This window comes from Cyrtonyx montezumae, unplaced genomic scaffold (assembly GCF_038088225.1).
Source record: "Cyrtonyx montezumae isolate F1298 unplaced genomic scaffold, pur_monq_1.0 scaffold_44, whole genome shotgun sequence".
Taxonomy (NCBI): Eukaryota; Metazoa; Chordata; class Aves; order Galliformes; family Odontophoridae; genus Cyrtonyx; species Cyrtonyx montezumae.
In genome coordinates this window covers 926444-940805 of record NW_027072050.1, presented here as the reverse complement: position 1 = coordinate 940805, position 14362 = coordinate 926444, and the positions used below count along the sequence as shown (strand labels likewise).

General features: G+C 48.5%; 1 protein-coding gene across 1 annotated transcript in view; it reads right to left on the bottom strand.

Moving 5' to 3' along the window:
* The window catches only part of LMNB2 (lamin B2), a 29500-nt gene extending 24990 nt beyond the window's left edge, over positions 1–4510 (bottom strand). The window contains exon 1 of the mRNA XM_065747305.1: positions 4208–4510. Within this exon, the coding sequence (XP_065603377.1) occupies positions 4208–4510 (303 nt within the window). The remainder of the gene's footprint in view (positions 1–4207) is intronic.
* Positions 4511–14362: the final 9852 nt, after the last annotated feature.

Genomic DNA, 14362 nt, shown 5'->3' with positions numbered 1-14362 from the left:
TTCATGGGGTCAGGGATCTAAGAAGACTAGGATTGCCTTTGCCCAAAGACTTTTGCCAAAGATTACTGAAATACACTTTCTCCCATATTTATCAGCCAGGCACAGCACTTCTGCAGGTGTCCAGCCAAGGGGTAGCACGAAGGGACATCACCAGCAATTAGTAGGGGAAACATTTCCCTACAAAGCAGACAGATGCTTACTACAGTGTTGACTCACTGACAAAGACCATAAGCAGATACTGGAGTTGCTACAGGCCAGAAAGTAGACTGAAGGACTGACCAGCTCCTCAAGGAGGGAAAAAAGACACTAAGAGGGCAGCATGGAGATGGGAAACAAGCAACCTCCAAAGGACCCAAGTTCTCAAGAGCAATGCAGATAGGTGTTGCATATCAGCACCATTACCCTCCTGCTGATCTCTGTAGTGCCAGAACACCACTTAACCCTGTGCCTTGCAGGCTAGGACTCAAGTGATCCACCATCCACAGAAGCATCCAAATATCTGTTTCTGAGATGACAACTAGGCAGCATCACGACCACCTATCCTCTTTAAGTGCCAGCTCTGGCTGCTACCCACTGGGCAGCAAAGGGCACAGCAGCTGCAACACCCATAGGGAAGAAGAAACCACACGAGACTGCAGTGAAGTTTTAATGGCTCTGACATACAAGACTGCAGCCAACTGCAATAACATCCATAGATCTTGAGAACACACAAAAGAGGGAAGCCCGTAGATTCTGCTTCTGTCCAAGTACAATTGCAGTCAGTGGCTGAGATTCCCCATGGACCTTCATTTTCTTTTTTTTTTTGTGGGTAAGGACATTCTTAGAACAGCATAGTAAACCTCCGATACCCATAAAAACATCTGTTGTGGAGGACTGCAATCATAAGCACTGCCGGGAATTAAGGTACAAAAGGAGTCTTCCCACACTCATCCTTTACTCCCTCTCCAACCTCACAGAACAGGTGATATTCTCACTGTATTGGGATCATCATTAACTGTGAACTAGGGAGTAGAAAAACAAGGGGATATGCTCAACTTCTCTCATAGGCTAAGCTACACAAGCGGAGTCACACGACAGAGCAAACAGAATGAGGACAGTTGATGGAATGTAGTTAGCAGAGGACTGGAGATGAATCTCAACTTCTGTTGAGCTCTTTTTCTCTCACATTAAGTAGTGGCAGCCCATGTTACTTCCATGCATGCAGTAGTAAGGGATGCCAGCAGTGCTCAAACATCAGTAATGGTCTCATCCCAACCCCTTACTGAGACACAGACATGTGGGGACGCCGGAGTGATGAGCAGTGGACAAACACTGCTAAGCACCACCATGCTCTTGCCTACATTTTGAGGCAAATGGGAGTTGTTAAAGGCTGTTATGAAAAAAGCAGATGCATCAACTGCTTTCAAGGCAGAAGTTTCAGGTGTTAACACAGAGCCCAGTGGGTGAACAGTGCTTGTCAATCTACAACACCCATGGCTGCATCCACCGCACATTCCTGGCATCAATCACTGAGGTCCTTTTGAAATTCATCAGCCAATTTAAGCTAAAATTATCCGCAACAGTTCAGTATGAGCAGCAAGCACGGTCTCCTACTGACTATGCAGAAGTCATAACAAACCTTCTGGAGCAGAAACAAAAAATTAACCAGGCCTGCTCCCTGGTGGGAAGAAAAAATACTGCTTTTTTTGATTCTCTGCATACTCCAGTGGACAATTAAAACACAGGAATTCCTCAGTTTCTACACACTGTATAACTTTTATTCACATCAAAATGCCATCATTCTTTTTGTAGGAAGGAAACAATCACTTTCCTCAGAGTTACTCAAAATTATCCCATCAAGCAGTCTGCCACACATCACAGATAAACAAAAATCAGAAGACTCCTTTTAAGTAATGGGAACAAGACTTAAAGTACTGAAATTAAACAGTTTTAGAATGGGGAATAAAGAAAAGCTTCCTCATCTGCCCAAGGTCAAGACAGTTATTAAAGGCAGAGTGAGAGCATCAGCAGAAAGAAAACATGTAACCATGGATAAATCAAAGCTACTATGAATCTTAAGCTAAAAAAAGAAAGAAAGGAAAAAAAAAAGCAGCTAAAATTTGAACACGATCAAGCATAATCACCAAGGGAAATTTTCATCAACACTGGAAACCCTAATAGCCCATTTCAAACACTCACGGCTAATATAAGGATATAACAGTGTATCTCAAACAGAATGGCAGTCCACTACACCTAACACTGCCTCCGCATAGAAGCTACTGCTGTCTTGTTTCTTAAATTAATACCTTGTTTCATGCTAAGTTTGATTATTTTAGGAATACAAATTCAACAAGAAAACTGAAACATCAGCAGAAAAGCCAGTTTACCACATTAGTGCCAGAAGGACAGAATCCTCCCATTTCAGTGCACCCAGAACTTGACAGCCACATGAAGTTTCACTGCACACACAGCCCTAATCCACTGCCTGAATTGAAACTTGCTAAGACTGCAGAGTCCCTTTCTGAACACATGTGTAGAAAAAATAAGCCATCCTAGAGACAGGAGGGAAGCTTTCAACACACAGTCTAGAGAGCTGGTAAAGGACTGTACAAATAATGGCTCTAACACAACACAAAAGAACCCCAGAACGCCCTGATGTGGAAGGGACCCACAACAGAATCTTAGAACTAGGACTTAATAAAAGTAAAGGAAGGAAAACTGGAAGGGAAAAGTAAACAAAATATTTCTATCTTAACTCTCAAGCTTACCTTCCCCATTTACGGCATCAGAGTATTTTTCAGACTTCTTGGTAACACACACAACAAGTACAATACAAATAGTGTGAACATAAACCAACATAAGACTAAACGCCTTGTGCCTGTCCTGTACTTTTGTACACGTTATTGTTAATTATATTCTGCTTTATATATTTAAAGCATTTACTCCCTGCTCTTATGTTCCAGCCTCCAGCAATCTACAACTTCCTAGTGCCTGGAGCTAGACAGGGTTACTCTGTTTATAGCATTATTTCAAGAGATACAGGCACACTTTAGGATTAGAAATAACTAGTTACTTTGAAACCACACGTTACATTACACCATTAACTTATATAAATGCATTTCAAGGTACTCTGGTGAACACTGATTGCAGGCAGGCTGACCTCTCCCCAAGAAGACATTACCATATTTGGTCTACTTAAGCTAAATAGCATGAATTCAAACTTTTTTCCCACCACCACCACCATCACACCAGACCCCTAAAAGAAGGGGGGGGGGAAAGAGCCCACACGAGGGGCAGAGCAATCCCTCACATCACACACTTCACAGCACTGTTAGCTGCCACCTTCAGCTCAACTTCACTTTGGAAGCGGGACACCTCTCCTTGCAGACTACCTCCAAGAGACAGGCACAATTTCCTTGCACAAAGTGTGGTGGAAGCTCAGGGGGTGCTGGGGTCACTATTCCTGAAGTGGTCGGTGAACAATGGAGATATGGCACGTGGGGACACGGCCAGCGGGCACGGTGAGGGTGGGTGGCAGCTGGTGATCCCAGAGGCCTTCTCCAGCACCAGCGGTCCCACGAGGTGGGACCATCATCAGAAGGAAGGAGGGTCCGGGGCGGCAGGTACAGGACAAGAGAGTAAAACAACTCCAAGAAAATAAAAAATAAAAGGGTGGGCGAGTCTTCCTGCCGGTCACAGAACAGATAACCCACCAGACGGGGGGACGTGCCACCCGCAGGGATTTCACAGCATCTGCAGGCACTACGAAAGATTTTCTCCGGCGAGAAGCAAAGCGAGCACAACCCTCCCAAACCCTTCAGCGCTAAACAGCCTCACACCGGGGACCGAAAGCCCCTCACGGGCTTACGCGCGGCGGCGGGACGGGACAGCTCCGCAGCGCCCGGAGCCGCAGCGCGGCGCGAAGCGCGCTCCTTCCCGCCGGCCCCACCCGGCGCGGCCCAGCCCCGGCCCTCCGCACCCCCCCCGCAGCGTTCCTTCCTTCCCGCCTTTCGCTCTCGCTCGGTGACAAGAGCAGCCCGAGCCGCGCTCAGCGCGCATCCAGCAGCCGCTTCTCCCCGCAGCCCCCTACACGTACACCCCCACCCCCCCCAACCTGCGCCGCGGGGGCGGGATGGGCCGAGCGGGGGCCGCCAGCCTCCCTGCCTGGGTCGGAGCGGCCCCGCCGCCCTCCGCCTCGGAAACCCCGGGTGGAGGCAGCAGGCCGTACCTCGCGGGTGGTGACCTCCTCTTTCTCGGAGATCTTCACCAGCAGCCGGTCGTTCTCCAGCTCCAGCGCCCGCACACGGTCGATGTAGACGGCCAGGCGGTCATTGAGCTGCCGCAGCTCCTCCTTCTCCTGCAGGCGGGAGATGCGGGTCGGCGACAGCGGGGTCCCGCCGGGGGTGCCGCGGATCGGGGTGCCTGACATGGCGCTCAGCTCGCGGGCAGCAGGCTCATTCAATCCGGCCGCACCGGGGGAGGAGGGAGCGGTAAGATGGCGGACATCGCCTGCCCCGCCGCCGCGCCGCATGGGAAATGAAGTCTGGGCGCCAAGATGGCCGCGCGGGGCGCGCCGGGACGGACAGTCCGCCCCGCCGCCATTTTGTGGGCTGCCCGCCCGCCTCTGCTCCGCGCACGGAGGGATCGCTCGTTACGCGCTTTACGTACTGTTAACCCAGCGAGACTGTGAATAAAGTACGGGGAGAAAGGTTATTTCATAACCTTTCCTGTCGTAACCTCGGCTGTGAATAAAGCCGGTTCTGAAAGCGGAGACCGTTTGTTGGGTTCTGATTGTTCTCCCCCTTCGACGTGTGGGATAGGGCTCCTTCCCAGCACCGTGTGTCACAGCCTGTGCTCCCAAAAACGGCTTCCTACGAACAGACCACCTTCCACGCCCTGGGAGGGGGGCATGGTTGGCAGCAGCGAGGCCTGCTGAGGAATTCACTGCTTCCCCGCCAGCAACTAGGTCGAGGAGTGCTGTTTGCTTCCCGGGGTTTCAATCGAGTGCTTCCTAGCAGGGATTTTTAGGAGGGCTGCTCTGTAGGTGTAAGAAACATACAAGGTGATGCTGAGAAGCTGTGGTGCTCCCCAGTCACACTGCTCGGGAGGAAAGTGCCTGAAGTGCTTCTGCTGTCCCAGAGGATGCAGCCCGTTCACAATGAAGCCACCAGGAATTGTTCACTTCCTAAATATTCAGAGTATTACCTACCCCAAAGCATGTTTTTACTGACTCTTCTCCGACTTCTGTAAGTTCTTGCACATTTAGCGAATATGAAGCACGTAACCCATGAATTCCTTATGTCCCCGAACTTGAGATTGAAAAGCACTCCGTGCAGTTCTGCATTGTGATGAGCAGTGAAGGCTGAGAAAAAGGAAGATTTTCTGGGAAAAATGAGTTTGAATGTGGTGGTCCAACAGCAAAAGAAAAAGGAGCATGAGTATAATGCAAGCTAGCAATAGAGGACATCTAAATAGAAAAACAAGAGAAAGCAAGAAAATAATGCAATAAATGGAAAGAAACAAAGGGAGCCAGGTTGAACAAACAGATGCTTATAATCAAAACAGAAGCAATCTGATTCTCATGTTAGAGGATCTGGGAACCTAAGATCAAATATCTGTCAAACTGGAAAACCTCAGCACAGCACTGCTCTGTGGGTAAGCAGTTCTAAGTCCCTCTTGCAATTGCTGCATATCTTTAGCAGCTGGCCTGTTGAAGCAGTAGGTTTTCAGCTGCATTTTGCTCCTCCACCTGCAGAGAGCTGAGGGCAGAGGTTTCCACACTGAGCCTGCGAAGCTGTGGGTATCCGTGGGTTATTCAGAGGGAGTTCTGAATGAGATGAAAATAATCATGTCGATCACCCCGCGTATCATTTCTATAGGCGTGTGGGCACGTCAGCATGTACGGAGTGCTGCTGTCAGATCTGAGTCAGTGAGATCTGACGCACCACTCATTGTGAAACCGCTCTCTGAAAGCAGCCATCATCTTGGCCTTGAAACGCATCTGCAAGAGGAAGCAGAAAGGGCAGACTACAAATCCCAGAACGCTGTGCCTCACTTCCCAGCAGGGAGGTGTGACCCCGCGCCCAGGGCTGGGAGCCCCACCAAGGACAGCCCCGGAGCGCGCGGGCCGCCTCCTTCCTCATTGTTTCCATCCGCCGCTCTGGATTTGAAGTACAGTGCGTTTTTTGAATTTCGGCGCCAGTTGCAAACTGTAAACCAACCGCTGCTGGATCAGCTCCAGCCCCAGGCGCGTGCCTCCAGACATTGCTGCTGTGAGCCTGCAGCGTATCAGACATCGCTGCCTTCCCCCGAGCAAAGCAAGAAAATAATAATATTAATTTAAAACTAACCCTTGTGAGTGGTGAGTGTCAAGCCGTACGCTTCGAATGAACTTGTTCTCACCCAGCGTGCTGTTTCCAATGCTAAGAAATCTGCGGAATACCAGTAATTAAATTTGGTTATATAAAGCCGGGGGGGGGGGGGGGGGGAGTATTTTAGGAATGCAGAAAGCCTCCGCATAAACATTTTTTGGGGTTAGCTCATTTTTTCTCATGTGATTTGACATGATGCTCTGCACATCGATCATAGTTTGGAAATTTTTTAAAAACTTTTGCCTCTTTTTGAAAATAAATCCAGATGCAAGTCTGCTTTGTTCATGAAGTTCACAAAGTTTCATAAAGAAACCGTTCTATTACTCTGTCAGACTTTTTTTTACTTTATAAACTTTGTATGTTTCAAGATTTTTTTTTTTGCCTTTTAATATTACAATTTCTTTTCATAGTGATGGTACCACATCACAGTAAAATCTTCCGTTTACATTTCTACTTTCTCACACTTGAGATCTAATATTTTCTACAATATTTAGAATGTGCCTTTCTTGAGCAGTAACCAGAGCACTTGCAGACTTTCATCCTTGTTACCAGTCTTGCCTCCTTGTTTGCTGAACATGTTTGTTCAGTTTTCTTCACTGTGAACAGAACAGTTTGGGAGTGGGATGGGAAGATGCCAAGGCTCCTGCCTCACCCACTCCCCCACTGACTTTCTGTGGGAAGTGTGGCACAGGTGTAACATGTACAGCTTTCACTCTGATAACAAGTCAGGAGCTTGGAAGTGCTCCGGGCTCTGATGAGGAGCTCCAGCTTAGAGGTACTTGCGACATACCTGGCTGTCTGGATAGGTTAAGCATAAATTCTTGAGACGCCAGATAATGCAGACATCAGTGGCAGGTTCTGCCTTGCACTGGAGTGCTTCTTCCTATCCAAGAAATGCAAGAGATTGCTTACAGCATGGAATCAAGACAAAGGAAAACCTTGCACGTCCTTTGATGCCAAGCATCTTTTCAGTTGTTGGCCACTTTCCTGTATAGTTTGGTGTGAAGAGTTTTCTGATGCTATCTTGGATTTCATAATGACACTGATATTGTCATAAATCTGGGAACACAGCATCTCCACTGCTGTTTTTTTCTTCAGCTGCCTTACTTCCTCAGCTGCTGCCATGTCCTCCATTTTCTCATTCTGCCCTATATTACTCATACGTCTTTAATGGTGAAATTATTTCTGTCTTTCCTGTAGTCATCAAACTTCCCCTCTGCCTTATGTTCTTTATCTCACTCTGAACCATCTGTCTGTGTTTAGTTCATTGTCTCAGATATTTTCACTAATTTCAGGGTGGGACATGGATCAAACATACAGACCAGAACATTTTCCTCAATGTCCAAATTCAGCCCAGCTCAACAGTAGTTCAGAAATTGTTAGCAACGACTTCAAGTCTGGAAGAAGCACTCATAACAAGATTTTCATCTTTCACTGAACGAGATTGCTTCTGGCAGTGTCAGGACAGAAAGCACCAAGGCAAGTAGAGAAAATTAGTAGTATGCCATGGATGAGATCTTCCTCACCTGCTTATGAGAAAGTTTGCTAAGAGGTGTGTGAAAAAGAACAAAGAGGAACAGAGTGCACAGCTGTGAAATTAAAGCAGACAGCAGACTACATATAGAAGAAGGATTTTTTCGACAAGACACCTCCTAATGAATAGAGGATGTATTTACATCTAATTCCAGGCAGACAACATTAGGCAGGAGCCTTGGACAATTATATTCTTCTGCTACAGCATCTGTCTCCTCATTGAGGCAGAATTCAGCCTGGATCACAGCAGGGGAAGCATTAACCAAACCTGGGGGAGAGAACTCAGGTCTGTGCTTCTCATTGTTCACTTCTCTGTGGCAGAGATAGGAGCAACTGTCGTTGTTAAGAGGACCTGGGCGGCCTTTGGACTCCTGTGCTGCAACTTGATCTCCTGCAATTGATCTGCAACTGATCTCCTGTGACCAGAAATAAGAATTTCATTAAAAAAAAAAAAACCCACAACTCAATTTTTCCCCATCTCAACAAAAAAGAAACAAAGGAATAAGGCGAGGGCTCAAGGCTCTGCATGTTAAACCAATCCTGCTTTGTCACTTCTGGTAGTGATTTATCTTACCAGTGCCAAAAAGAGCCACTTCTGTCACATGAGAGCGATAGTGGAGGGTTCCCCTGTCAAACTCAACCACAGCCTTGGTAAGGGAAAGGAGCATTACTGAGCTTTCCCTTCACTGGCTCCCCCACGGCTCAGGGGCTCTTCCAAAGTAGTAAGAAGACATTTACTGGCAAGAAAATACTGTGAAAATACAACTAAAATGAAATGGGGTGGCCAGATGGGAACAAAACCATGGTTTCAGTCCTGGAGCCTGTGGAGCCTTCATGGGTTTACCTATTGATGTAGGTGAATAACAACATTTATCCAATGTCAAAAATTATCCTTATCACCTTTATTGAGATATCAGGCCAGTAATCAGATGTGGTGAGTGTGGGCTTCCACACGCAGAGCCGAGTTCCGTTCCCGTCGATAAATGCTCCGCAGCCAGCAGGCTGTGAGCGGCGTCACTGCTCGGCGCAGTTCCTCAGGACACAGCAAGGCCCCGGCCTGCTGGCTGCTGGGAAGAGCAGTGCAGGAAGGGGGGTGAGCCGCAGTTCCTCTGAGCTCACAAAGCTGGCTTTTATCACAAGCAATCCCAGCGCTGCGGGCTCCGAGAGTCGCTCCGATGTTGCGGCTCTGCTGGAGCTGTGGGAGGGGAGCGCGCACTGCTCCCACCCCGTGCTGCTGTTACATAAAGGCCTGGCACCGTTCTCAAAGGCTGATGAAAACAAACCCAGTGTTTGTTTGTTTTGGTCCTTTTTGTTTGTTTGTTTTTGTTTCAAAACAACCATTTGGCGCCTTATTTTGAAATCCGCCGACCAACTGCTGCTGGCTCGCTGCCCATCAGCACAGAGCTTATGCTGTATGTCCCTGCACTAAAAAAACCCACTGCATGCCTCATGCCTGGCCCCACCGGCTCTGCTTCTGCAGGGGTCTCTTTGGGGCTGAGCTGAAGCTGTGCTCTGTTCCACAAACAAGCAGAACACCTTGGATTCGGTGTTTTGAGAAGCAAAGTGAAAGCAGAAATCTTTGGTTTCCCCGTGAAATAGAATTGGTGCACATCTGTGTGCAGCGGCAGCAGAAGTGCTCTGTGTAGCCAGTTGAGCTGAGGCTCTTTCAGACCACCTCTGTAAAGGTGCAGGAGGAAGAAGGCATGGCTGTGGAGATAAGAGGTGTGTGCTTAGGGGCACTCTTGTGCGTATTAGATGATGAAGAAAGGAGATGAAAGGAATGCATTCTGCACTGCCAAAGCACGCTCTGCCCCAGGACCTCACTTGTTTTTTTTACAAAGGATAATTTAACGAATGTTATAATGGTCTTGAAACAAAATTAAGATCAATGTGAAGATTATCTGGTTAATGGTTGTGAAGTGCCTTGAGCTTCATGATGAACCTGGCTGTCGGGCTCTACCAGTGCATGGGTTTCAGTGGAAATAATTTTTAGCAGTCCATGTCTGGTGACAACAGCAAGGTGCTCGGGCTCAGTCATCACTTGTGTTGGAGCTGCATGTTCTTAATGTGAGGGACAGCTCAGATTAACCATAGCACCTCAGCAGGAAGCCCTTCACTGCATTGAGCTTTGCACATGACTGTGAAACCAGGTGAGACTTTCCCTACCTTGTTCTCCTGCCACATGCTGAATGAATTGAAGGCCAGCATCACCACGTTGCTTGTTTCTCTGCCACCCACAGACACAGATGGCTGTGGATGGATAGGTGCAAGGACCAGAGATATTTGGAGCAGCCACAAATGACGTACTTTAATGGAGTAAAAGAGTGGGAGCTGCAGCGAATGAGGAGAAGCTTTGAATTGACAGAGATGTTTGCAGGCAGCCACAACTCTGCTAAACTTCTGAATAGCAGAATTTCATGGCTTTGCAGGATTTTGTTTGTTTCACAGTGTTGGCATGTGAGAGGAATATCAGTGGATGGGGGGAAGTTGTTTGCTTTTACCTCACTGCTCTGTGCTGTTAGTAATAGACAATAAGTTACATTAACCTCCCTGTGCTGTCCAGTTTGCCCATGACAGCCACTGGTGGGAGATCTCTTTGCCTTTATCTCAAACCCAGAGCCTTTTTTCACTGTATTTTCTTTTGAAGAGTGGGAGAGAGAGCTGTGCTCGAACTTAGCTGCCCATCAGTGTGAAACCCCACACAGTGTAGCCATGGAGTGCTCATTTTGCCCACTAGAAGGATGGGAGACATCATGCAGAGGGAACTGGACGCATGGATGTCGCTGCTCAGTGGGCCAGGAGCGGGCAATTTCACAGCTGGGCCTGCTCTAATTGAAGCCCTGAACTCCCTCAAGTGCAAAAGATTATCGCTCTGTGGAATCCAGAGAAGCAACTGGTGAGTTAAAGTACCAAGCTTCTCAGTCTGCCAAGAGATAATAAATAACACGCATTCGCTAGCTGACAGTTCATGCCCTAAGCCAGTTCTCCTTCAGTATATCTGGAAGTGCATCTGGAAAGATTGCCAGCTGTGCTCACCAACACAGAGACCACAACCGCAGGCATAATCCCCCCACCACAGCCTGGTGGCACACGTTGCTCCTGGTGCCTGCTCAGGCCCGAGCAGCCTGTCTGTGAGAGGGGTCTACCTGGAAGTCCACACACAGCACGTGTGACTGCCTGGCTTTAAGCAGTGAGATGCATCTGGGGTGTGCTGGAAAATAAAGAAACAGTTGATAGACTTCATCATGCAGCTGTTAAATAAAAATCACTGTCTACCTACTATACCCCTCCTACTAAGCAAACACATTTTGAATGCTACATCACATGGTGATTCTGGTTCAGCAGCCACCGCACCCAGTTTCCCAGCGGTGGGGTCTGCAGAGATGGAGAGCACCTCCACCTGCCTCTGGCAAGGAGCTGGGACTTCCTCCAGTGCAGCAGAGTGCCCATACCTGGAGAGGTGCTCGGAGAGCCTCCGGGTATCTTGGCTGCACAACCAGAATGCAGGACTTCCACAAGGAGAAAATCCTGTCTGAAAAGCCTATGTTTGTGCAGGCCACCTATGGGCACTGTGGCTGTGTACCTGTTTGCCTTTGCTCTGTCCTTGCACAAATCTCATGAATTCAGTTTGCTTTTTCATTCAGTTTTCTGCGCACTTCTCCTTTGATGTTGCCAGCTAGCAGCACCCTGCCCATACCAACCACTTCACAAACAACTTTCCTGTTCATTCTTGTCAAAATGCCTCCTTATGTAAAATCAACAGCAGTATTTGCTTTCTTCAGGACTCTCCCACTGGTGTACATAGAAGGAAGGTCCAACACCTCATTAGTGGGTGGATAGCCCACTTTCTCCTTAAGGCAGATACAGCCCTGAGTGCCACCCTGCAATCCTCAGCTTGTCAGGTGGATCTTCTGTAAGAATTCCCTCTGGGAAGGTACTGCTCTTTGCAATCCCCTCATTTTAGCCATCTCTTGCATAATTCTTCCTGCTTTTCTGGCTTCCTTTGACCTGAAGACAAGTGGGAAGCTGTGTTGCACAATCACTGGTGCCTCTGAGGCGGAACAGTACCTCTCCAACTCTTCCCTCCCCCTCTCTTTGTCCTCTCACCTCTAAGCCAGCGCTTCCCTGCCTTTTACCCATCTTCTCCTCACTCCATCTTTCCTGCCTCCTCCACGATGAGTGCCTGCTCCCTGCCCAGCACGAGGTCACAAAGTGTGCCTTGGACTCTACAGCCTCCAGGGATAGAGTGTGGGCAGGTGCTCCATTCTTTCAGGCAAGGAGTGGGAAATGTTAGAACTTACAGCTGCGATGGTGTATGTGTATAGCTTATAGTGGTGTACAGTGCAAGCAGACAGCACAGCTCTCTGCTCCTCTGCAGTGCGGTCACTAGTGAAATTAAGGTGTGCCCTGTGCTGGAGCTCTTCTCGCCCTGCCAGGGCTTGCAGGTGGGTAGAAGATGGCCTGAGGCCTCGGCACACACTGACCATTGGGCTGAACTCAGCTGGCATCCCAAGCTGCCTGAAGGGTCAGTGCTCCCCTGCTGCGCCACTCTTCTTTGTGCCTGCAGCGATACTTGACCAGCCCCATAAGGAAGGGGCCATGGGTTCATCCCTGGGCAAGTCATTCATATTTATATGGCATTCTGCCGGTACAAAACATTGGACATCCTGTAAAAGACAACAGTGACACAAATGGTCGTTGCATTCTGAGGGAAATCCCTGGGGCTGGAAATGGCCTTTCCCACCTGATCAGGGTGAAACCTTTCCATCCCCAGCAGCAGAGGTAAATAGGAAGGTAAGTCACAGTGGATGCACTGAAAGTTGTGCTGGCATAAGAGAGAAGAAGCAGCATGTAATCTGCCAGCACAGCAGCTGCAGGAGGACTGAGGTGGTCCTCTATGCAATTTCCCAGAAGAAGAAAGAATCTGTGTTCCTCTGAGCAATATTCTTTTACCTAAGCTTAGCCTTTCCACTTGGAAGAGTGGAGCAGCTTGTAAGGCAAAGCAAAACTAAGGCACCTGTAATTGCAGAAACGGATCAAAAACATAGCAGCAGAATTAATATTAGCTAAAACTGCAAAAGCCAGTCTCGAAAAGCTCATGTGCAGCCCTGGAAGGGTTAAGTCATTGCCTCCAGTAGAAGCAGCCACACGAAATGGCAGCTGCAGATGGTTCCTTAGCTCCGGCAGGGGCAGCAGTTGTGCTGGCCAGGTGGACAGCAACCACCCCTCAGCAGAAGCTCCAAGGAACAGATAGGGGTTGTTCTCCAGTTTTTCCTGGAGCAGGTGGGCTCGGGAACAAATGCTGGTGTGGGTCAGCTCAGGCAACAGTTCCAGTGCTGTGAAAGTCTTTAACAGAAAGAAGCCTTTGCACGAGGCACAGCATTAGAAATACATCTACCCATCTCCATTCCTTGCTGTTACATGCAGCAATAGGGGAATTGCTGCAGGCTCATCTGCCCTTCCTCCCCTCTGGGGGATATTGTCTAGATCTCAGTTTATTTACCAAAACCAGAGGTTTTTTTTAACGTCTGTTCAAACTGCTTCAGTTGAAAGAACCAAAAAACAACGTAAAAATTGCTCTATGACATGCAAAGCGGTGTTTTGTTTAAACTGTGCTTAAATCTAACTAATAGACTACAACCAAAGAAAGTGTTCAGTTACTGATTGGCCCACAGCTGGACAGAGCTCTGAAAGAGGGATGGGGAGCAGCTCAGTAACGCCTGGTGGGAGCCAGCCAGAGGTCAGGCTGGGCTGGGACTGATGCAGCACGTTCCTGTGTGCTGAGGTATGCACAGAAAACACCACGGAGGAGATAGACAAAGCATCCAAACATTCTGGAGTTGTTCCAGCACAGGAGGGTTGTTCTTGTTAAAACACAGAGCAGTGCAGGCTCCCAGCGCCATTCACACCCAAAGCACTTGGAGAAGCTCTGATCAGCACCATTGCTGATCCTCTCCACCTTCAACATCTCATCAACAGAAGCTGCCCTGACCCCTTCCTCAGCTCTCTCAGAACAGCACAGCAGAGAACTGGTGGCAGATGTACAGTGTGCTCCAGCAGTGCCAGCACAGCATGGTGCGTCTGTAGCGGGGGCACAGGCAGAAGTTTCTGTATCTGACAGCCACTGTACCTTGCTAGGGGGCTCAGGAGGATGTTATAACTGCTGCTGTCCCCACATCCTCTTTTCAGAGCTTGGTGCGTATGTGCATCTCTGTGATGATGAATCCTGTGCAAGGATTTTTGCTGATTGCAGTTTTGTGTAATTGTTTCCTGGAAACACTGCAGTTCTGTCACTGGGGGAACACCCTGTGCGAGCATTTGAGATTGAGCTCATGCAACATACCAACACAGGGCAGACCTCAGCACACATCCAAACAGCCCAGAGCCTTGGCAGAAGTGAGTGGGGCTCTCAGAGGTTTGAGGTCCAGAAGGGACTGCCAGGAGTGCATGGGGGAGGCAACACTTCCCAAAGAATGACA